The 23,983-nt window shown below is 40.6% G+C and overlaps 1 protein-coding gene across 1 annotated transcript in view; it reads left to right on the top strand.

The window, feature by feature from the left end:
• Positions 1–136: 136 nt before the first annotated feature.
• LOC118393191 (bone morphogenetic protein 1-like) overlaps positions 137–23,983 on the top strand; it is a 57,476-nt gene continuing 33,629 nt past the window's right edge. Inside the window, exon 1 of the mRNA XM_035785609.2 lies at positions 137–441. Within this exon, the coding sequence (XP_035641502.1) occupies positions 297–441 (145 nt within the window). The 5' untranslated portion in view covers positions 137–296. The remainder of the gene's footprint in view (positions 442–23,983) is intronic.

Below are 23,983 nucleotides of genomic sequence, written 5' to 3'. Positions count from 1 at the left end.
CAGACGAGTGGGTACGGGGTCCCATCGCTGTGGCTCCTCTCCATAGATCCCAACGTGATGATGTGCCACGATCACCGAAGTTTGCAGGCAAATGCACTAGCCCGGAGCACGAATAGGGAGCGAATCACTGCCCCATAATCAAGACTTTGTGGAGAGGCTGAGCTCTGATTTTAAACCCGCCCTCCGGAGAGATCTAATTTCCCCAAAACCTCCCATTTTCTCTCTCTCCTTCTGTCCCCTTTTCTTTATCTCTTATTTTTCGTCTTTCGCTGTAACCTACCCCCCACTCACGAATCATGGATCTCACAACGAGATGTTTGTTTCTTCTACCCTGCCTTTGCATGATATCTGCGATCGATTTAGAAGCAATAGACACAAGCTACTATGTGGAGCCTACTGCCACTTCAGATGTTATCGACTATAAGGATCCCTGTAAAGCTGGTAAGATTTTGGAACGCTATTTAACTCGTTTATGTGGACCTCAAACATGCCACGAAATGTTTTTTGTGTGTCTGGAAGCTTGTGGTCAGTGAAGGAAATGCATTTGGAGATGACAGCGGTGAATCGAGTTTTAAAAGGTATAAGGATATTTTATATTTCTTTATTTTTGACCTATTGTCATAGTTTAGCTTATTCACGCGTTGAACATAACATACTGTTGACATAGCTAGTGGTGGAAAGCTGGCACTCGTTGAAATAAAATAAGGACAATGTCATTTCTCAGGGTATAATGTTAAAGGCATGGAAGAAAAAAAAGTTTTGAATTTTTACTGGAACATAATGCAAACATGTTATTAGTTTAAAAGTTGTGTCATGTCTTTATAGAAAGTATTTTTGATGTATGATCTTTCTGTGTAGTTAAAAAATATGGCATTTTTAGAATAGCCTATTTAAAGAGATTTTAAGGAATTATAGCCTAACTTGGAAGAATAAAGATCCATTGGAGAGCACTAAATAACCACCTATTGAACTGTCATTTGAAACTATTATAATCCTTTCTACCGATCTTACGTTCACTTAAGTAGGCCTTGATCGTGAAGAAAAACGCTGCATTTTAGTATGTTATGAGGCTCCAGTGTTACCCACTTGGTTTTGTCATTACGAAAAATTACGTGCATTTAATACTTCACCGGCTGTTCATGTGACCACTGAAAACAAGCAGCTGGAGGGGGTGCTGTAATGTAGTCCACAACCTGGTCTATTTTATCCTCATGTATGATCTCCAGTTCTGACCACTCTAAATCCCAATTCTGTTTACATTAATTGGGAGCCTATGTGATCTTCTAAATATACACTACACAACGAAATATATGTGGACACTAGCATGAAAAACAGGCCCACACCATTATTCCTCCTCCAACACCAAACTTTACAGTTGGCACTATGCATTAAGGCAGGTAGCGTTCTTCTGGCAAACACAGATTTGTCCATCGGACTGCCAGATGCTGAAGTGTGATTCATCACTCCAGAGAACGCGTTTCCACTGCTCATGAATCTAATGGCTGCCAGCTTTACAGCCGACGCTTGGCATTGCACATAGTGATCTTTGGCTTGTGTGAACCAGCTCGGCCATGGAAACCCATTTCATGAAGCTCCCGATGAGCAGTTCTTGCTTCCATAGACCGTTTGGAACTCAGTCATTTGTGTTGTAACCGAGGACAGATGATGTTTTTGTATTTCAGCACTCGGCGGTCCCGTTCCGTGAGCTTGTGTAGCCAACCACTTCGTGGCTGAGCCGTTATTGCTCCTAGACGTTTCCACTTTACAATAACAGCATTTACAGTTGACCGAGGCAGCTCTAGCAGGGAAATTTCAAATTTGTGTAACAGTATAATTTTAAACCGTCCCCTCGCCCATACCCGGGCGCGAACCAGGGACCCCCTGCACACATCGACAACAGTCACCCTCGAAGCATCGTTACCCATCGCTCCACAAAAGCCGCGGCCCTTGCAGAGCAAGGGGAACTACTACTTCAAGGTCTCAGAGCAAGTGACGTAATCGTTTGAAACACTATTTAGCGCGCACCGCTAACTAAGCTAGCCGTTTCACATCCGTTACACTCACCCCCCTTTTGACCTTCCTCCTTTTTCCGCAGCAACCAGTAATCCGGGTCAACGGCATCAATGTAACAGTATAATTTTAAACCGTCCCCTCGCCCATACCCGGGCGCGAACCAGGGTCCTTCTGCACACATCAACAACAGTCACCCACAAAGCATCGTTACCCATCGCTCCACAAAAGCCGCGGCTCTTGCAGAGCAAGGGGAACTACTACTTCAAGGTCTCAGAGCAAGTGACGTAACCGATTGAAACGCTATTTAGCGCGCACCGCTAACTAAGCTAGCCATTTCACATCCGTTACACAAGGATGAACCAGACCTGTGGAGGTCTACAATTTTTTTCCTGAGGTCTTGGCTGATTTCTTTTGATTTTCCCATGATGTCAAGCAAAGAGGCACTGAGTTTGAAGGTAGACCTTGAAATACATCCACAGGTACACCTCCAATTGACTCAAATTATGTAAATTAGCCTATCAGAAGCTTCTAAAGCCATTATATAATTTTCTGGAATTTTCCAAGCTTTTTGAAGGCACAGTCAACTTAGTGTATGTAAACTTCTGACCCACTGGAATTGTGATACAGTGAAATAATCTGCCTGTAAACAATTGTTGGAAAAATTCCTTGTGTCATGCACAAAGTAGATGTCCTAACCGACTTACCAAAACTATAGTTTGCTTACAAGAAATTTGTGGAGTGGTTGAAAAACAAGCTTTAATGACTCCAACCTAAGTCTATGCAAACTTCCGAATTCAACTGTATGTATTATTTTAAAAGCAGCCAACAAGTGCTCACCATATGTGGGAACTCCTTCAAGACTGTTGGAAATGCATTCCAGGTGAAGCTGGTTGAGAGAATGCCAAGAGTTTGCAAAGCTGTCAAGTTCAAAGGGTGGCTACTTTGAAGAATGTATAAAATGCCATTTTTTGATGTAACACTTTTTCTGGTCACTACATGACTCCATATGTTTTATTTCATAGTTGGGAAGTCTTCATTTCTATTCTACAATGTAGAAAATAGTAAAAATCAAGAAAAACTCTTGAATGAGTAGGTGTGTCCAAACCTTTGACTGGTACTGTATATATATCTTGGCTGTTGTTTGTTTACGTGGTATTTCTCTTACCAAATGGATATTCTCCCATAGCCTAGGTTGTAGGCATGTAGGAAGTTGTGGTGGTGAGGGTGCTGCAGCACCCCCTGAAAAATCTGAATAAAAAGAAAACAATATTATGCACTGTGCCTTAAACAGTTCTGCATTAGCGATTCGATATAGCCGTCTCTAGCGTGCCGGAAAATCTCAGCACCCCCCTCCAGCAGAGGCAACAACAAGAAACTTAGACTAAAATCATTCCAATCCTGATTTAAAATTGCAATGGCTGTTTACCTGTAAAGGCTGGCTTTAGGACCATGCAGAGCATTGGAGAGCAGCCTGTGCGCCTTTTTCTGTCACTTTTAGAAAGCAGAGGGCAGAGACAGTGCCATTTCCTTTGCCGATAAGCTGTTTAGACAGTGTGCTGATGTAACAGTATAACTTTAGTCCGTCCCCTCGCCCCTACCCGGGTTCGAACCAGGGACCCTCTGCACATATCAACAACTGACACCCACGAAGCATCGTTACCCATCGCTCCACAAAAGCCGCGGCCCTTGCAGAGCAAGTGGAACCACTACTTCAAGGTTTCAAAGCGAGTGAGGTCGCCAATTGAGACACTATTAGCGTGCACCACTGCTAACTAGCTAGCCATTTCACATCGGTTACACTGATTGCTTTGAATTTGATGTTGGCATTTGAACTTGGTCTTGTAAGCCTTGTTGTAATCTGATAGCCAGAGGTTCATTTTAATTGGGAGGAGGGGAGTCCTCCTTTTTTGAAACCAAAAGCTGTTTTATTGCTATTAAAATATAGGTTGTGATAGCTTTATAAGCCTAATTTATTTTCATTTTTTCACCCAGCAGGCTAGTGCAATTTTGGTTTCATTTAGGCCTATAGGTATGAAAATAAACAACTGAATAAGAGCATTTTCCAAAAATATAGGTCTTGTTTTTGGCTTCGAAGACAATAACAATTGCAGGCTATAACAATGTGCATTGTCATGTAGTGACAGAATGATAATTGAGATCATGCAAATGATTATCTAGTTGGGCTTTTTTTACTTCTCGCTATAGCTGGCAGTACCTACAGTTGAAGTGGGAAGTTTACATACACTTAGGTTGGAGTCATTAAAACAATTTTTTTCAACCACTCCGCAAATGTCTTATTAACCTACTATAGTTTTTGCAAGTTTGTTGTGTCATGCACAAAGTAGATGTCCTAAGTATTTTTTCCAACAATTGTTTACAGACATTATTTCACTTATAAATCACTGTATCCCAATTCCAGTGGGTCAGAAGTTTACATGCACTAAGTTGACAGTGCCTTTAAACAGCTTGGAAAATTCCAGAAAATGATGTAAAAAAAAAAAGGTACAGGTACAAAAGTATCTATATCCACAGTAAAATGAGTCCTATAACGACATAACCTGAAAGGCCGCTCAGCAAGGAAGAAGCCACTGCTCCAAAACCGCCATAAAAAAGCCAGACTACGGTTTGCAACTGCACATGGGGACAAAGATCATACTTTTTGGAGAAATGTCCTCTGGTCTGCTAAAATAAAAATAGAACTGCTTGGCCATAATTAACATCGTTATGTTAAGAAGTAAAAAAGGGGAGGCTTGCAAGCCAAAGAACACCCATCCCTACCGTGAAGCACAGGGGTGGCAGCATCATGTCTGCTTTGCTGCAGGAGGGAGGGACTGGTGCACTTCACAAAATAGATGGCATCACAAGGATGGAAAATTATGTGGATATATTGAAGCAACATCTCAAGACATCAGTTTATGCTTGGTTGCAAATGGGTCTTCCAAATGGACAGTGACCCCAAGCATACTTCCAAAGTTGTGGCAAAATTGCTTAAGGACAACAAAGTCACGGTATTGGAGTGGCCATCAAAAAGCCCTGACCTCAACCCTATAGAAAATGTGTTGGCAGAACTGAAAAAGCGTGTGCGAGCAAGGAGGCCTTACACACCTGACTCAGTTACACCAGCTCTGTCAGGAGGAATGGGCCAAAATTCGCCCAACTTATTGTGGGAAGCTTGTGGAAGGCTACCCAAAACGTTTGATCCAAGTTCAACAATTTAAAGGCAATGCTACCAAATACTAATTGAGTGTATGTAAACTTCTGACCCACTGGGAATGTGATGAAAGAAATAAAAGCTGAAATAAATCACTCTCTACTATTATTCTGACATTTCACATTCTTAAAATAAAGTGGTGATCCTAACGAACCTAAGACAGGGAATCTTTACTCGGATTAAACGTCAGGAATTGTGAAAACTGGGGTTAAATATATTTGGCTACGGTGTATGTAAACTTCTGTACATCATAATCCTCTGCCTGCATCCCTACCTGAAGCCTACCTGCCTCTGCTGTAATGCATTTCCACCTCTCGCTCTTGCTTGTCCATCTTCCTGAATTAACTGATCATTCTTGCTGGAAAAACGTCATTAAATATTGCTAATTATTTAGCTATAGTGTGGATGTAGGGCTGTTTTTGTGTATATTGGGCACCCAGATGTTTCCCTTCCCTGGCGATTTAATGCAGACAGGCAAATACAAAAATGAGCTGGGTACAGACATTAGAAGGAATGGTGATAAGTCCATCAGACAATGACACTGTCATAGTACACTGTATGTGCCGTTCCACAAGGGTGACTTTATATAGCAGGGGGTCTGCAAGGGTGACTTTATATAGCAGGGGGTCTGCAAGGGTGACTTTATATAGCAGGGGGTCTGCAAGGGTGACTTTATATAGCAGGGGGTCTGCAAGGGTGACTTTATATAGCAGGGGGTCTGCAAGGGTGACTTTATATAGCAGGGGGTCTGCAATCTTTTTCAAATGAGTGACAATTTACAATTGATCCTACAATTTATAAAGATCTGCCAGTTATGATTTTCATATAAGCATTGTAGGCTACTCAACTCTGCCCAGGAAATGTCTAACTGCCCACAAACTGAATAGCCTAATTCTACCTGGCTAATAGACAGAGACGCTGTCCATTCAGCCACACCCCACGGAGCTCCACTATGCCTACCTGTATCAAGGCACTGTCCATTCAGCGGTGCTGAATCACGAACACTGCCTTAAGGTGTAGGTTTTTCATAATTCCCTGGTCGAGTTGTTTGTCTTTGTCCTTGTCGATCGTAGGCCTAAGTAATTCTTTCTATGTATGCCTTTTATTTCAATGCATGTGCAGGATTTTTCTGGCATAGTGTCAATGTCGGCCTGGATAGCGTGTATTATGCATCTATTACTTAATGTTGCTCTGTTCCCCAGTCTGTGGAGCATATGTATGAGGTTGAGTAGTGCATTGTACATGCCATTTCACAGACATTTAAACCTAATATTGACGTGATAATGTTGGGGACTTTTTTTTTTTTTTGCTGTTCTCCAAATAGCATTATATTGTTTTAAAATTGTGTATAAGTACAGTGAATGAGCTTCAACTGGCAGGTGTATTTCAACACACCCTGCTTTGCCATACCCTAGGTTTAGCTGAGCTGCACTACCCCCGCCCCCCAAACGTTGGCTATGGTTGTAGGGGTCCTTCATTTATAACCCAGGCTAGATGTGTAGCCTAATTAAATCCAATCAATATATTCTGATTACATCAAGATCTGATTACACCATCCTCTGGGTAGTTTATTTCTACAAATATGACAACATTCAGAACAGAATAGGCATGAATATTTTGTGTGGAAGAGCATATCTCAGTTGTCATCGTAATAAACAATGTGCTGTGAATTCACTGTCTCCCAAAGTGTCTTTGGTGAATTTCTAGAGATTATTTTCCCCATCTGCTGAAGGTATTTATTTTACAGACAAGAGACATGTCTCCTGGTACTTAAATTGTTTGGCGCTTGTGTCTGTCTCATTCTCGCTTGACAGCATCATGCAGATGAAGGGTATGTGTAAAGTCCTTCATGTCCCTGTTAGTTCAGTCCTCCTCCTCCTACTTCTCCTCCTCTGTCTTCATTTATCCTCAGTCCAGTGGCCTGGATTCTTTGTCCTGTTTTTCTACGGAGAAGAAGCTGGGTTGAGCATGATCCCAGCCACTCTATTTGGGCAATTCCACGATAATGGAATTGCGCTGAGACTAAGATTTTTCACTTACAATGTATGACAAACCAAAACCAATGATTTCAAAGTTTAACAAACCATATAACTCTATGATCAAGGACTACTTTTAAAAATGTACAATGAACATTTGTCAAAAACACATTTACTGGAAGAGCTGTGCAGATGCAAAATTGGGACAGAATTTCGGTAATATCTCCCTCTGTTTTTTTTATTTGACCATGTTTTCCAAAACTTTTAAATATCTGCTCCGAATTAAGTTTCAAAGATGTTTGCAGAAATGATTGGGTGTCAGCTATGGTTATTGAACTACAGTAAGTGAAGTGGATTTACACTGGGTAACATAATTGTGGTAACGGATATTCATCATGGGTCCCTGATCAATACCACACAGAAATGCATCATTATGGATTTGTTGCATGTCATTCTCTTCATGGTGATGTATCCTAAATAGGATTCAGTACAGCATAGTAGTGTACTCAGCTCTAGTGTGCTCAACTGTATTGTAATAAGCTCTACTTTAGTTCTTTACTATACTGTGCTGTCCAAGCATAGCCATCTATGATTGGTTCTGATTTGGTGGAGGATGCTGGTTATAGAATTACATAGGAAAGAGATGGGGCTCATGGGTAGGTGTCATTAAGAGCCGGGAGAGGTCGCGTTAATTTTTATTTTTTTGTTTTATTTCACCTTTATTTAACCAGGTAGGCCAGTTGAGAACAAGTTCTCATTTACAACTGCGACCTGGCCAAGATAAAGCAAAGCAGTGCGGCAAAATCAACAACAGAGTTACACATAAACAAACGTACAGTCAATAACACAATCTATGTACAGATTGTGCAAATGTAGGGAGGTTGGCAATAAATAGGCCCTAGAGGTGAAAATAATTACAATTTAGCATTAATACTGGAGTGATAGGTGTGCAGATGATGATGTGCAAGTAGAGATACTGGGGTGCAAAAGAGCAAGAGGGTAAGTAATAATATGGGGATGAGGTAGAAGGAAAGAGATGGAGAGAGGGTTCCAGACTAGAGTTTTAATCACTTAATAATTCATAAACAAAATGTATATCAGTGAAAACACAAACTAACTGATAGGTCCACCTTTACTTGTTACTTCTGTGAACGTTCATTATCCTCCCTCATATGGGAAAGAGAAATGAGAAAATAAGGCAATGTTTCTTAAATTTACAGAAGGCAGAAATTATCCTAAACTAAATATTGATATTAGTTCAACATTGTGTGAATTTATATATGCCTTAATTAAAAAAATATATATATACATGCATACATACAGTTGAAGACATACACTTAGGTTGGAGTCATTAAAACTAGTTTTTCAACCACTCCACAAATTTCTTGTTAAAACAAACTATAGTTTTGACAAGTCAGTTAGGACATTGACTTTGCATGACACAAGTCATTTTTACAACAATTGTTTACAGACAGATTTATTTCACGTATTTCCCTTATAATTCACTATCATAATTCCAGTGGATCCAAAGTTTACATACACTAGGTTGACTGTGCCTTTAAACAGCTTGGAAAATTCCAGAAAATGATGTCAAGGCTTTAGAAGCTTCTGATAGTCTAATTGACATCATTTGAGTCAATTGGAGGTGAACCTGTGGATGTATTTCAAGGCCAACCTTCAAACTCAGTGCCTCTTTGCTTGACATCATGGGAAAATCAAAAGAAATCTGCCAAGACCTCAGAAAATAATTGTAGACCTCCACAAGTCTGGTTCATCCTTGGGAGCAATTTCCAAACGCCTGAATGTACCACGTTCATCTGCATAAACACCAAGCATACTTCCAAAGTTGTGGCAAAGTGGCTTAAGGACAGCAATGTCAAGGTATTGGAGTGGCCATCACAAAGCCCTGACCTCAATACTATCGAAAATGTGTGGGCACAACTGAAAAATCGTGTGCGAGCAAGGAGGCCTACAAACCTGACTCAGTTACACCAGCTCTGTCAGGAGGAATGGGCCAAAATTCCCCCAACTAATTGTGGATGCTTGTGGAAGGCTACCTGAAACGTTTGACCCAAGTTAAACAATTCAAATGCAATGCTACCAAATACTAACTGAGTGAATGTGAACTTCTGACCCACTGGGAATGTGATGAAAGAAATAAAAGCTGAAATAAATCATTCTCTCTACTATTATTCTGACATTTCACATTCTTAAAATTAAGTGGTGATCCTAATTGACCTAGGATTAAATGTCAGTGATTAAATGTCAGGAATTGTGAAAAACAGAGTTGAAATGTATTTGGCTAAGGTGTATGTGAACTTCCAACTTCAACTCTATATAAAATATATATATATATATATATAAACTCTTAGCGTTCATTTGACACCCAATTTGACATGCTCCTATGAACCTCACATGTTGGTGCTCATGGGCCCTTTTACATGGAAATGACCAGAGGCAGAACATAATAAAAGTGGTGTTTTGCAATACAGAATCCATCACACACACACACTGCTCTAATTTCATATAGCTTGTTTATACTTTTCTTGTATGTTGTTAAAGGCATGATTACGTGAGTTGTTTTTTACAGGGGGTTCAAGAGGTTGCTTCCTCTACTTTCTACACAGATCTGTTTACAGGAGCAACGTTATCAGTATTTGTCATCTCAGTTGTCCAGGCAAATTGTTTAACTTACAAATAGGAAAATGTGGGATCTGACTCATGGTTAGGAGCCCCCTGGAAGCAAGAGTAAATCAATCAGTACAAGTGCTCCAAGTGGGATTCCTAAATGTAAACAAGTATGTCTTCAAATCAGGTTTGAATGGGCTGGAATTAAGGATGCAACATGAACAAAAATGTGCAGTGTTTTCTGAAGACCAAAGGTCCGAGGTGTCAGTTTTTTGCTCGTTGCTTATTCCATTGACCTAACATGATATCTTTAACTTGTCTAGATGGAGCAAATAACCAAAATCAAACAAACAAATGTCAGGAAGTCATTTCTTGACATATTTTAGTAGTGATGGTAGACCAGTCCCATCATTTGAACAGTGGGTTAATGTGTTCACACATACCCATGAGCAATGTTAAGGACAGGTTCTGAAAAGACGGTTAAGTACAACTCCCACCCATCTCTAGCCTCCGCCCCATTTCAGCTGTCTCACTCAAACTTCTTCACTCAATGACTCGCTCACTGACTTACTCACGCTCTCTCGCAAAAGGTGACAACCACTGTCAGCAATCGACAGTGGTGTTGTGTTCCTTCGCTAGTGCCTGTATCGATTTTTACTAAAGGATACCATTGCATTTAGTCAATTTGATAGCAGTCTGCTGCTTTCAAGGTTAGCTTTAGGTCAACAGTGGTTAGTGCACTTGCAAGCTTACAAGATTAATAAATTGTTTACTTGAGAAAAATATAATTGCTAACATTACAAATGGATGAATATAAATTGTAAATGGAGAAAATCCATTTAAAACCGATAGTTATCTGATGGAAAATGCCTTAGTTCAGAGCTCCAACCATGGCAGCATCCCAGCAACTTGTTTACTGTAAGAACCTATTAAGATTAGGTCCACTCATTTTATATATAACAAAAAGAGTACATTCTATAATTCTATATATGAAATGCAAGTCACTCTCAATGCCTCCTGTATTTAAATCATGATAGATCTTCAAGAGAGCAGAAACTGACTTGACATTTGAGTTTGCATTGTGGGGGAGATGACTTAATCTACCAAGGAGCTTCTTTCAAGGGTTGAGTCTGGATTTGAAATCATATATCCTTCTAATTTGTATTCTGACATCATTTCATTTGAAGTCTGTGGGCTACAACAGGCTTTGCCCTCCGTTTGAGCTCCTCTGCTGTAAGCGTTACCAAGAGACGTGCTGTAGCCTATAGGGAGGGTGAGGAGGAGACCAGCCTCAAGCAACAAGCAACCCCCTGCCCTCGCTTATGCAAGTGGTTTTCCTGTCTCCCCCACCTCTCTCCTCTGACTTTCCCTGGCAGTTCCCACAGACTGTACTGTAGGTCATTCACGCCATGCCAGGGCAGAGCTGCTGGAAAGTGGAGGGTAGACTGGCCACGCCAGCGTAAGGTGAGTGAAGCCCATTGGCAGCTTACCTAGGAGCTGTTAACTGGCCCTGAGGGTTGCATGCATGCAGTCAACCCAAGCCTTTAATCATCCCCACCGTTACTTATGCATTTGACTATGAGCTAGTCTCTGACTTGATAATAAACAATGGATCCTGAGTGATAGGGGATGTTTGGAAGGCAGCTGTCTATTCTGATGTCTTTGTCATCTGAAGAGTCTAGTTGGATAATTCTCTAATTAACTTCAGGTGTCCTGAGTTGTTGATAGTGTGACCCAGAGGGAGCTTGTATCTTGAGGCCATGTTCTCTAAGACACCTCACACCCAGGTTCGAAACCTGGATATTTAAATCACAGAATATATATCACTCCTCAAAAAATGTGATCCCAGCGGGTAAGGTTATTCTCAAACAGATCTAGTGAAATATTACTTGTGTGATTTAGACAGCAAGAGCCAGATGTTTGTCATTGGGAGAGAATTTGATGGTTGATTTTTATATTAGTCAACAAAACAAAAACATCTAAAATATCAGCGTTGTTGTAAACCAATTGTTTTTTAATGTCTGTTACGTGGTTTGTTGATTTAGAATTAAACTCTCCATCTCTTATTTTTGGAGAAAAATACATTTAAACGGTATAGTCTTTGTAAATGATATCATAAATATGACTGATGGAGTTATGTCATACATTCAGCTAACAAAACTATATGGAAATGTGTGCCTATTGCAGCATTACCGCAAAAATGGAAGAGGCAAGTGAAAGGGGGAGAAAGTAAAGAACTGTATTAAAGACCGAAATTGGTTAAAGAAAAATTGTTAAAGTATACCAGTTTAATTTAAGGACCAAACAATTAACAGCTGTGCCATATATATTACAAAATAGTTGAAGAGATTTTCGATGTACTGATTCCATGGCATATGGATTATTAACTAATGCACAAAATAACGCTGGATTCAAAACTTTTAGTTTTTGCATTTAAATTATTATACAACATTCTTGCAACCAATAGAATGTTATATACTAACGTTACCGTTCAAAGTTTGGGGTCACTTAGAAATGTCCTTGTTTTTGAAAGAAAAGCAAAAAAGATTTGTCCATTTAAAATGACATAAAATTGATCAGAAATACAGTGTAGACATTGTTAATGTTGTAAATGACTGTTGTAGCTGGAAACGGCAGATTTTTATTCATGGAATATCTACATAGGCGTACAGAGGCCCATTATCAGCAACCGTCACTCCTGTGTTCCAATGGCATGTTGTGTTAGCTAATCCAAGTTTATAATTTTAAAAGGCTAATTGATCATTAGAAAACATTATTGCAAAAGGGTTATCACAGCTTAAAACTGTTGTGCTGATTTTAAAGAAACAATAAAACTGGCCTTCTTTAGACTCGTTGAGTATCTGGAGCATCAGCATTTGTGGGTTCAATTACAGGCTCAAAATGGCCAAGAAACACAACTTTCTTCTGAAATTCGTCAGTCTATTCTTGTTCTGAAAAATGAAGGCTATTCCATGCGAGAAATTGCCAACAAACTGAAGATCTCATACAACGCTGTATACTACTCCCTTCACAGAACAGCGCAAACTGGCTCTAACCAGAATAGAAAGAGGAGTGGGAGGTCCCGGTGCACAACTGAGCAAGCGGACAAGTACATTAGTGTCTAGTTTGAGAAACAGACGCCTCAAGTCCTCAACTGGCAACTTCATTAAATAGTATCTGCAAAACACCAGTCTCAACGTCAACAGTGAAGAGGCAACTCCGGAATGCTGGGCTTCTAGGAAGAGTTCCGAAGAAAAGGCCATATCTCAGATTGACCAATAAAAAGAAAAGCTTAAGATGGGCAAAAGAACACAGGCACTGGACAGAGGAACTCTGCCTAGAAGGACAGCTTCCTGGAGTCGTCTCTTCACTGTTAACGTTGAGACTGGTGTTTTGCGGGTACTATTTAATGAAGCTGCCAGTTGAGGACTTGTGAGGCGTCTGTTTCTCAATATATACAGTTCCAGTCAAAGAGTTGGACACACCTACTCATTCCCGGGTTTTTCTTTATTTGTTCTATTTTCTACATTGTAGAATAATAGTGAAGACATAAAAGACATCAAAACAATGATATAACCCAAAAAGTGTTAAACAAATTTATTATATATATTAGATTCTTCAAAGTAGTAAGTAGAACTTCTCCATTTAGTTAAAATTGGGACCTGCTTCTAGAAAGCTCCCAAGGCAATTCGTTATCTACAGGGTATGCAGCCATGCATGGAAGATGGAACGTATACAAACCAGCCCACACATAATGTAGTTTATATCAACAGGTTTGCTCCTGTAGTTTTCAGGTGATTAGGGTGCCATGGTGTGGTCATAATCTAGGTGCATTAGTGGGAACAATATGTTTGTTGTCAATGCTAAGAAATAACAAATGCTCTGGGAGTGCTCATTTAAATGACTCAAAGCATGCCTAATTAAGCAACAATAATGAGAAGCTAAACCAGCAAAGAGGGAACTTCTTTACAGTTCAGTCCCATTTGTCATTCATTTTGACTTGTCTGAATTATTCATTTGAGCTCCATTACTGGAAATAGTGTTTTCCCCACCTGTAGTTTCTTTAAATCTCCTTTTAAATGTATAGAGATCTCAGCTTGACTAATGACTATGACAATTCTAAAGTAAATTCTCTAATCTCTGATTTGTACTTTATGTAGCTACCACTCTTCACTAGCCATAGAAATGCATCGCAGAGATATGGCATATGAGTAATAACAGACATAATGTTGCAATGGTTACATGATGATCCCATAAAACTCTAATGATTATTTGAAAATGTTATGGATATACGATATGGGAGTTATTGGAGAACACTATGTCAGTCATGATTTTAAGATGACATTTTAGACATGGATAAATATGGGAAATCAGATCCTGCTAATGGGCCTGATGGAGTTTGAAATACGTTATAAGAGACGGGCTCTTGGCGTGTGGCTCTTGGCGTGTGGCTCTGGGCGTGTGTCTCTGGGCGTGTGGCTGCCTTCATGGTGTCAATAAGACGACTCTGGACTGATCTCTGCTGTGGTGCCTGAAGAGACTTCTAGGCTTTTATTGGAGCGTAATCCCCTCTTAGAATCTGGGGCTTTAACCTGAGGCTTCTCCGGAATCTCTCCGAATTACACCTTAGTTATGTTTTTTTCCCCCTCCTGCCTTGGGCTCAAATTGCAGTGTGAGGAAGTATTAAGGTAAGCATTTGCTCAATGGAGTTGTTTTTCCAGAAGGAGAGGGGCACAATATTTACAAGACTCCCACCTTCCATAATACCACCAATCACCTCTTACTATAAGCTTTTCATAGACTGTAACACTGTTTGCCTCACTATTCATATTGCCTGGTTGTTTTGTTTGTATTTTTCTCTCAGGAATTTTAAAGATAGAGCCACAGAAGGCACAATGATGCCTCATTTTTGACTTGACAACCAGTGTTACCCTAGTGTATACTAAGTGTAACAATATTAGAAAAATTGTGTTTCCATAGCTAGGACAGTGAGGACAAGATGAGAATCGACAACCTCTGCATAATCAAAACAGTTGTGTTGTGGTGTTAAAGTTCACAGTTAGCCATTGTTATGTAAATGAAATTTGAAAAGTACCAGTGGCCTTGCTTTGGCCCCAAGTGAGAGCAGGTCTGCCGGAGCCATGGCCCATTGAGACACGGGTGCCGGCCCGCATAGATGGAAACAGAAAAGTCTGTGCCTTTTGGGTAAATCATGTGTGGAAATGTGCCATGAGTGTAGGGTATCACCCTGCTGCCTCACTGTAGCCAACATGTGTGAAGTCAGATAGGGTTGGCATTCACTGAATGAAACCTGAAAAGTGATACTTGCCCTGTCGTCAGATGGTAATCATCTTAACGCAATACACTATTGGCTGCCATTAGAATTCAAATGCATGTTTGTTTTCAAAACACCCTCACTGTGAAAGGCATTGCCATTTCATTGTAATGCATTTCAAGCCCACGTCAGCTGTTCTTTTCCTCATCTCATTGATAGGAAAATATCCCCCTTTTTCAAGCAAACTGAGTACTACAGAAGTCCAAGTCTCCTAGTGATCCTACTTTCCTTTGTGACAGTGGTGTTGGTTTTTAGAGGTTGTTTGTAGTTTTACTGTACCAGATGTGGTGTCCTGGTGGTCACACAGGGAGAATAATCAGTAAATAGTGTCAGTAAGGGTCATTTCCATGTAAAAGGATCTAAGAGCACCAACATGTGAAGTTCATAGGAGCATGTCAAATGGAAGCCAAGAGTCTGTTTATTTTATTATTAAGGCCTATATACATTTTTCTACCATTTTCCATCCTAAAAATTAGGAATAAGCAAAGGCTTTGATTTATTTTCAAACAGAGGGAAATAGGGTCTTAGAAAACATCTACCAGAAAAAATATTTATGTATTAGAAATACATGTATTAGAAATACATCAAAACACAATGAAGTAGAAGTAAAGGAAAATGTCCACCATCTGTAAGTTTAACCTGTTACTCCTACCCCCTACTTTTTCGAACATTCTGTTAAAACATTTCAGCGCCCTGCTACTCATGCCAGGAATATAGTATATGCATATGATTAGTATGTGTGGATAGAAAACACTCAGACGTTTATAAAACTGGTTAAATCACGGCTGTGACTATAACAGAACGTGCGTTTCATCGAAAAGCGCAGGAAAATCTGATCACTGAAAATGCGAAAATATATCCATGCGCCACTAGAACCCATTGTTGAATGTGAACCGCATTAAATGGGGCCGAGGTTGCAATACCTAAAGCTTCCACACGATGTCAACAGTCTTGTCATTTGCCTACGATTTGTTTCTTGGTCAAACGGGCACAAGGTAGCGCCTTTCTTCCGGTCTCCGACCGGATATTTTGGTTGAGATTTACCCGGACATTATTTCCAGACGTACAGCTATAGAATATACATCGCCTCGTGATCAATTTGATCGCTTATTAACGTTTACTAATACCTAAAGCATTACAAAAGCATTTCGAAGTGTTTTGTGAAAGTTTATCGTCGACTTTTTTAATTTAAAAAAATGATGTTACGTTATAAAACTCTATTTTTTTCCTTGATCACAGTCTTCATAGATCGATATCTAGGCTATATATGGACCGATTTAATTGAAAAAAAGACCCAATAGTGATGTTTATGGGACATCTAGGAGTGCCAACAAAGATGGTCAAAGGTAATGAATGTTTTATATTTTATTTGTGCGTTTTGTGTAGCGCCGACTATGCTAATTATTTTGTTTACGTCCCCTGCGGGTCTTTTGGGGTGTTACATGCTATCAGATAATAGCTTCTCATGCTTTCGCCGAAAAGCATTTTAAAAATCTGACTTGTTGCCTGGATTCACAACGAGTGTAGCTTTAATTCAGTACCCTGCATGTGTATTTTAATGAACGTTTGAGTTTTAACGAGTGCTATTAGCATTTAGCGTAGCGCATTTGCATTTCCAGATGTCTAGATGGGACGCCTGCGTGTCGGGTAGGAGCAAGTGTTAAGAAACATAGCCTTGTTACCAAAACCCCACATCTTTAAGATATTTTCTAATTGAGGGAGGACAATAAAAGTTCACATAACTAGCAAGTGAAGTTAGAACTATCAATTAGTTAGTTTTTACTGAAATCAATTTAGTTTCTGAATTATTAAGTGATTAAAACTCATTCTGTTACCAAATCGGTAACAGAATTTCAGAAAAATTGGTAACAGAATTTCTGCAATTGAATTGGCTGAACCAATCAGACGTTGAGGTTTCACAAGTTTGGACAGCACAGTACAGTACTCACAAACCATAGTCACCTGCTACTGTCCTCCCTTCCACTGGCGTACTGTTATGTTCAGCTGAAACGTTCTCTTTCTGTCATCTGATGGTCAAAGCAAGTGTGAAAAATCTGGACAATCCCTGTCTCTCTCCTCTCTCTCTCCAATGAATGTCACATCTCCCGGCTCTTACTGACAGCAATTACAGTCCTCGAGGGCCTGATTGGTGTCACAGATTTGCCCCAGCTAACACACCTGACTCCAATAATCACCTAATCATGATCTTCAGTTTAGAATGCAATTTAATTAATCAGCTGTGTTTGCTAGGGATGGAGAAAAAGTGTGACACCAATCATGTCCTCGAGGACTGGAGTTGCCCACCGCTGATTTAGGCATTTACTGTAACCAACATCCTCACCCACTGTGCACGGTCCGACACCGGAAGTCCATGGACATTGAAAAGTAGTTTTCAATTAGGTTAGTCCGCCCTGGCCGTTTGGACCGGCCTTCATTTGGCCAAAATATATACTTCCATGATTGGTTCAGATTTAGTCTGGTCTGGACCAAATCTGAACCAATCATAGACGTCTATGTTTCACAAGTTTGGACAGTAAAGTAGAGTACAGTAAAGAAAAATAGTATAGTACAGCACAGTCCTGTATTGTACAGTAGAATAGAGTACACAGTAGAGCACACTATAGTTGAGTGCTCAATGCTTTAGCACACTCCGCCAACCCTGATGTCCTTGCCGTGTCTGAATCCTGGTTTAGGAAGGCCACCAAAATTTCTGAGGTTTCCATACCCAACTAAAATAAATTCTGTCTAGATAGAACTGCCAAAGGGGGAGGAGTTAGCCTGCAAAGTTCTGTCATACTTTCCGGGTCTATGCTCAAACGGTTCGAGTTTCTAATTTTAAAAATGAATTTCGACAGAAAAAAAGTCTCACACTGTTGCCGGCTGTTATAGACCCCCCTCAGCTCCCAGCTATGCCCTGGACACCATATGTGAATTGATTGCCCCCCATCTATCTTCAGAGTATGTTCTGTTAGGTGACCTAAACTGGGATATGCTTAACACTCCGGCAGTCCTACAATCTAAGATAGATGCCCTCAATCTCACACAAATTATCAAGGAACCCACCAGGTACAACCCTAAATCCATAAACATGGGCACCCTCATAGATATTATCCTGACCAACTTGCCCTCCAAATACCCCTCTGCTGTTTTCAATCGGGATCTCAGCAATCACTGCCTCGTTGCCTGCATCCGCTATGGGTCCGCGGTCGAACGACCACCCATTATCACTGTCAAATGCTCCCTAAAACACTTCAGCGAACAGAACATTCTAATCGACCTGACCCGGGTATCCTGGAAGGATATTGACCTCATCCCGTCAGTCGGATGCCTGGTCGTTCTTAAATAAGCATGCCCCTTCCAAAAAATGTAGAACTAAGAACAGATATTGCCCTTGGTTCACTCCAGACCTGACTGCCCTCGACCAGCACAAAAACATCCTGTGGCGGACTGCATTAGCATCGAATAGTCCCCACGATATGGAACTTTTCAGGGAAGAACCAATACACGCAGTCAGTCAGGAAAGCAAAGGCTATCGTTTTCACACAGACATTTGCATCCAGTAGCTCTAACTCCAAAACGTTCTAGGATACTGTAAAGTCAATGGAGAATAAGAGAACCTCCTCCCAGCTGCCCACTGCACTGAGGCTAGGTAACATTGTCACCACCGTTAATCCACGATAATCGAGAATTTCAATATTGCTCTATGTCTGGCCATGCTTTCCTCCTGGCTACCCCAACCCCGGCCAACAGCTCCGATACTTGCCAGACTATTATTTGCCGCCATTCTTGGACCCCTATTTACCAGTCTGTTCAACCTCTCTTTCGTATCGTCCGAGATTCCTAAAGCTTGGGAAGCTGCTGCGGTCATCCCCCTCTTCAAAGGGGGTAACACTCTAGACCCTAACTTTTATAGATCTATATCCATCCTGCCCTGTCTTTCTAAAGTCTTCGAAACCAAGTTAATAAACAGATCACTGATCATTTCGAATCCCACCGTACCTTCTCTGCTGCGCAATCCGGTTTTCGAGCTGGTCACGGTTGCACCACAGCCACGCTCAAGGTACTAAACGATATCATAACCGCCATCGATAAAAGACAACTGTGCAGCCGTTTTCATTGACCTGGCCAAGGCTTTCGACTCTGTCAATCACCGTATTCTTATTGGCAGACTCAACAGCCTTGGTTTCTCAAATGACTGCCTCGCCTGGTTTACCAACTACTTCTCAGACCGAGTTCAGTGTGTCAAATCGGAGGTCCCGTTGTCTGGCAGTCTCTATGGGGTACCACATGGTTCAATTTATCTGTATATATCAACGATGTCGCTCTTGCTGCGGGTGATTCCCTGATCCACCTCTACGCAGACGACACCATTCTGTATACATTTGGCCCTTCTTTGGACACTGTGTCTTTCCGTGTCCTCCAACTGCTCTTAAACGCTAAATAAACCAAATGCATGCTTTTCAACCGTTCCCTGCCCGCACTCGCCCACCCGACTAGCATCACTACACTGGACGGTTCAGACTTAGAATATGTGGACAACTACAAATACCTAGGTGTCTGGCTGGACTGCAAACTCTCCTTCCAGACTCATATTAAACATCTCCAATCCAAAATTAAATCTAGAATCGGCTTCCTATTTCTCAACAAAGCCTCCTTCACTCACACCACCAAACATACCCTCGTAAAACTGACTATCTTACCGATCCTCGACTTCGGCGATGTCATTTACAAAATGGCTTCCAATACTCTACTCAGAAAATTGGATGCAGTCTACCACAGTGCCATCCATTTTGTCACCAAAGCCCCTTATACCACCCACCACTGCGACCTGTATGCTCTAGTCGGCTGGCCATCGCTACATATTCGTCATCAGACCCACTGGTTCCAGGTCATCTATAAGTCTATGCTAGGTAAAGCTCTGCCTTATCTCAGCTCACTGGTCACAATAACAACACCCACCCATAGCACACACTCCAGCAGGTATATCTCACTGGTCATCCCCAAAGCCAACACTACCTTTGGCTGCCTTTCTTTCCAGTTATCTGCTGCCAATGACTGGAACAAATTGCAAAAATTGCTGAAGCTGGAGACTTATATTTCCCTCACAAACTTTTAAACATCAGCTATCTGAGCAGCTAACCGATCGCTGCAGCTGTACATAGCCCATCTGTAAATAGCCCACCCAATCTACCTACCTCATCCCCATATTGTTTTTATTGACTTTTCTGCTGTTTTGCACACCACTATTTCTACGTGCACATCACCATCTGCTCATCTGTCACCCAGTGTCAATTTGCTTGTAATTGTAATTACTTCGCTACTATGGCCTATTTGTTGCCTTGCCTCCTCACGCCATTTGCACACACTGAGACTATTTTTTGGCCAGGTCGCAGTTGTAAATGAGACTTAATTTTTTTACTATTGTGTTATTGACTGTACGCTTGTTTATTCCATGTGTAACTTTGTGTTGTTGTTTGTGTCGCACTGCTTTGCTTTATCTTGGCCAGGTCGCAGTTGTAAATGAGAACTTATTCTGAACTATCTTACCTGGTTAAATAAAGGTGAAATACAAAATAAATCAAATGAAAAAGTACACTAATAGTGCCGGGACGATACCAGTATCGCAATACTCGTTAGTATCGTGGCACGAAAACAAAACACGAAGCGGATTTAACTTACATGATGTTGGAAACAAACATCATTATTTTACATACAGCAGGTTTTTAAAGGACCAAGGAGACCTACATCGCGTTTTCATTTTTGCCATGGAAAAAATATTGCGATACTGGTAGCGTCACAGCCCTACACTATAATGAACTGAACTATACTCCGCTGCAGGGCAATTTTTAAAAATGATATATATATATATATATATACAAAAATAAAATGTTTTATGTTTATTGCTAGCTGCAACAGAATACCATTGTGGATACCATTTTTATGTCTCTGCATCCAGTATGAAGGAAGTTAAAGGTAGTTTCACAAGCCAATGCTAACTACCACAATGATTGGAAGTCTACAGGAACAGTTAGCATGCTAGCTCTTCCTGTTTATCCAACTCTGGGCAAGCAGATAAGATAGTTATTTGAGAACTAACAATGAAATAAGCTATACAGTCAGAATTTTAAAAAATAAATAAAATGTTATTGGCCATTCAGGCACAGCCCATTGAGTTTTGTTATAATGTTTGAGCAGAGGAACACAGCATTAGCCATGGAAAAATACATAGAATTGCAGGAGATTAGCTTCAAAACTGCTAAATGTTTTCTCAACTCAGTCTATTTGTTTTGTTTTTATTGCAGAAAATTTGCAACAGCAACATTTGCTCTATGCCGCCAAGATATTCTTCTACTGAATAGACTGTTAGAATTTACACTTCCTCTTCCAATGAACTGTGGGGAGGTCAAAATTCATTAAAATAATGAAACTGTCTACAAACTATTCATTTTAAAATGTTGATTACTTTTACTTGCCATTATCGTTAAATTATCATCACTTGATGATACGTCACTCTGTATGAAATTTTTTGCTAACATTCTTTTTTTCTTTTATTTTACCCTTATTTTAACAGGTAAATTGACGACTGAGAACACATTCTTATTTACAGCAACAACCTGGGGAATAGTTACAGGGGAGAGAAAAGGGGATGAATTAGCCAATTGAAAGCTGAGTATGATTAGGTGGCCATAATGGTATGAGGGCCAGATTGGGAATTTAGGGCTTAACTGGGTTTAACACCCCTACTCTCATGATAAGTGCCATGGGATCTTTAATGACCATAGACAGTCAAGGCACCCGTTTAACATCCCATGAAAGACGGCACCCTACACAGGGCAATGTCCCCAATCACTACCCTGTGGCACTGGGATATTTTTTTAGACCAGAGGAAAGAGTGCTCCCTGCTGGCCCTCAACAACCCTTCCAGCAGCATATTGTCTCCCATTCAAGGGCCAACCAGGACCAACCCTGCTTAGCTTCAGAGGCAAGCTAGCAGTGGGATGCAAATTTGGTCTTGTTTGGTGTCGGAGCTCATTAAAACAACAACAAACAAAGCAAGTGTGTAGAATAATACACAAATAAAAAATAAATTAAAAAAATATGCCATTTAGCAGACGCTTTTATCCAAAGCGACTTACAGTCATGTGTGCATACATTCTACGTATGGGTGGTCCCGGGAATCGAACCCACTACCCTGGCGTTACAAGCGCCATGCTCTACCAACTGAGCTACAGAAGGACCAGAAGGACTATGTAAATTAGGATGTTGCATATTTCTACCTTTTTTGTGTACCTATTTTAGATACATCACCATGAGGAGAATGAGATTCATATCCATAATTAGGCATTTCTGTGGGACCCATGATGAAATTCTGTTACCAGTTGTAAATACACTTCACTTACTGTAGTTCAATAACCACAAGAAAAAAAAATCAAACTCAAGGTGTCATGTCATAGCTGACAGGCGATTCTTTCTGCAGACGGGCGATTCTTTCTGCAGACATCTTTGAATCTTAATTTGGGAAACAAATTTCTCTAAGTTTTTTGAAAACATGGTCAAATCAAAAAACGGAGGGAGATTTTACCAAAATTTGGTTCCCACACTTTGCATCTGCACAGTTCTTGTAAAATGTTCAGTGAAAATTCTTAAAAGTAGTCATTGTACATAAAGTTGTACATAAAGTTTTTGTTTGCGCAAATCTGCAATTCAGTCATAGTGTGTGTCTTACACCAAGGAGGCTGTGTCCTGGGAATTCCCTGAATCAAATGGTGTTTAATTTGATAGAGATCTCGTGCGTAATCTGACGGGCCAAACTGATTGATGGGGGTGGTCTGAGATGAAAGGTATTATGATGGTTAAGATGATCTAAAGACACATTCCAGCGATGGGGGAGGAGAGGGAGAAAGTGTAACGCACAAAGTGCAATCAATCAAATGTTTAATCAAAGGCTGTTTTTATCTTTCCATTATGTCCCATACAGTGATGAACAGTTCTCTGTCCCAGCACGTAAATGAAAATGCCTGTTTGTGTCTCTCCACAATATATGTTTATGTTAGGACACTGAGAACCATATCATCTTTAAACTGGAGTGGAACGATCTCTTAGAGTGGAAATGATCAAATTGTTCAACCTTTACATTTCTGTTGAAATTAATACCATGGCTGCAGCTGTTGTCATTTAGGTAATGAATGTTGCTGGAAAGAGCGTGGCGGCAATGCTGTGCTCAATAGTGATCTGCTCCCATCTGCCTCTTTCTTTCTCTTTCTCTGGGTTTTAATCTTCATTACTAGTCTTTCTCTGCTCAGTCTGTTTTGACAGTCGTGCACATGCAGTGGGGTTTCTCTGTTTTAAAAATCAACTGGCCAGTGCAATGACTGCCATCCTGTCCTCGGCCCGGTGCTCCATATGGAAGAATCCAGAGATTCTGTCTCTGTCCGTGGATAATTAAAGCCAGTAGACATGGGGATTAATTTTCAATCCCTGGGAGACTTTCCCTAAACCTGCAGCGTCTCCAGGACGACTGGGAAGCCCGGGGGAAATGAATCCTAATGCCGCCGGAGCTGTGCATTTGCTCACTTCAATCTTAGCTGTTGTCAGGGAACAATTATACGCTGGATTAAGAGCTTGTCCCCAGAATGTTTTGTGGATGAGTGGGTCTCAGCCATGGACGGAAAGTACATTAGCCCTCTGTGCACGGCAGCGGGGTGGGGGTGGGGACAATCCTGCAACTTGTTGTGTGGTTAGTTGGTTCTAGCATTAGGCCAATAAATCAATGTTAATAACTGTGTAACTCAGTTTAGTATTACTGTAGCATTACGTATT

Source organism: Oncorhynchus keta, chromosome 14 (genome assembly GCF_023373465.1).
Source record: "Oncorhynchus keta strain PuntledgeMale-10-30-2019 chromosome 14, Oket_V2, whole genome shotgun sequence".
Classification (NCBI taxonomy): domain Eukaryota; kingdom Metazoa; phylum Chordata; class Actinopteri; order Salmoniformes; family Salmonidae; genus Oncorhynchus; species Oncorhynchus keta.
The sequence above is the reverse complement of the archived record's forward strand: the minus strand, read 5'-3'. Positions and strand labels throughout refer to the sequence as shown.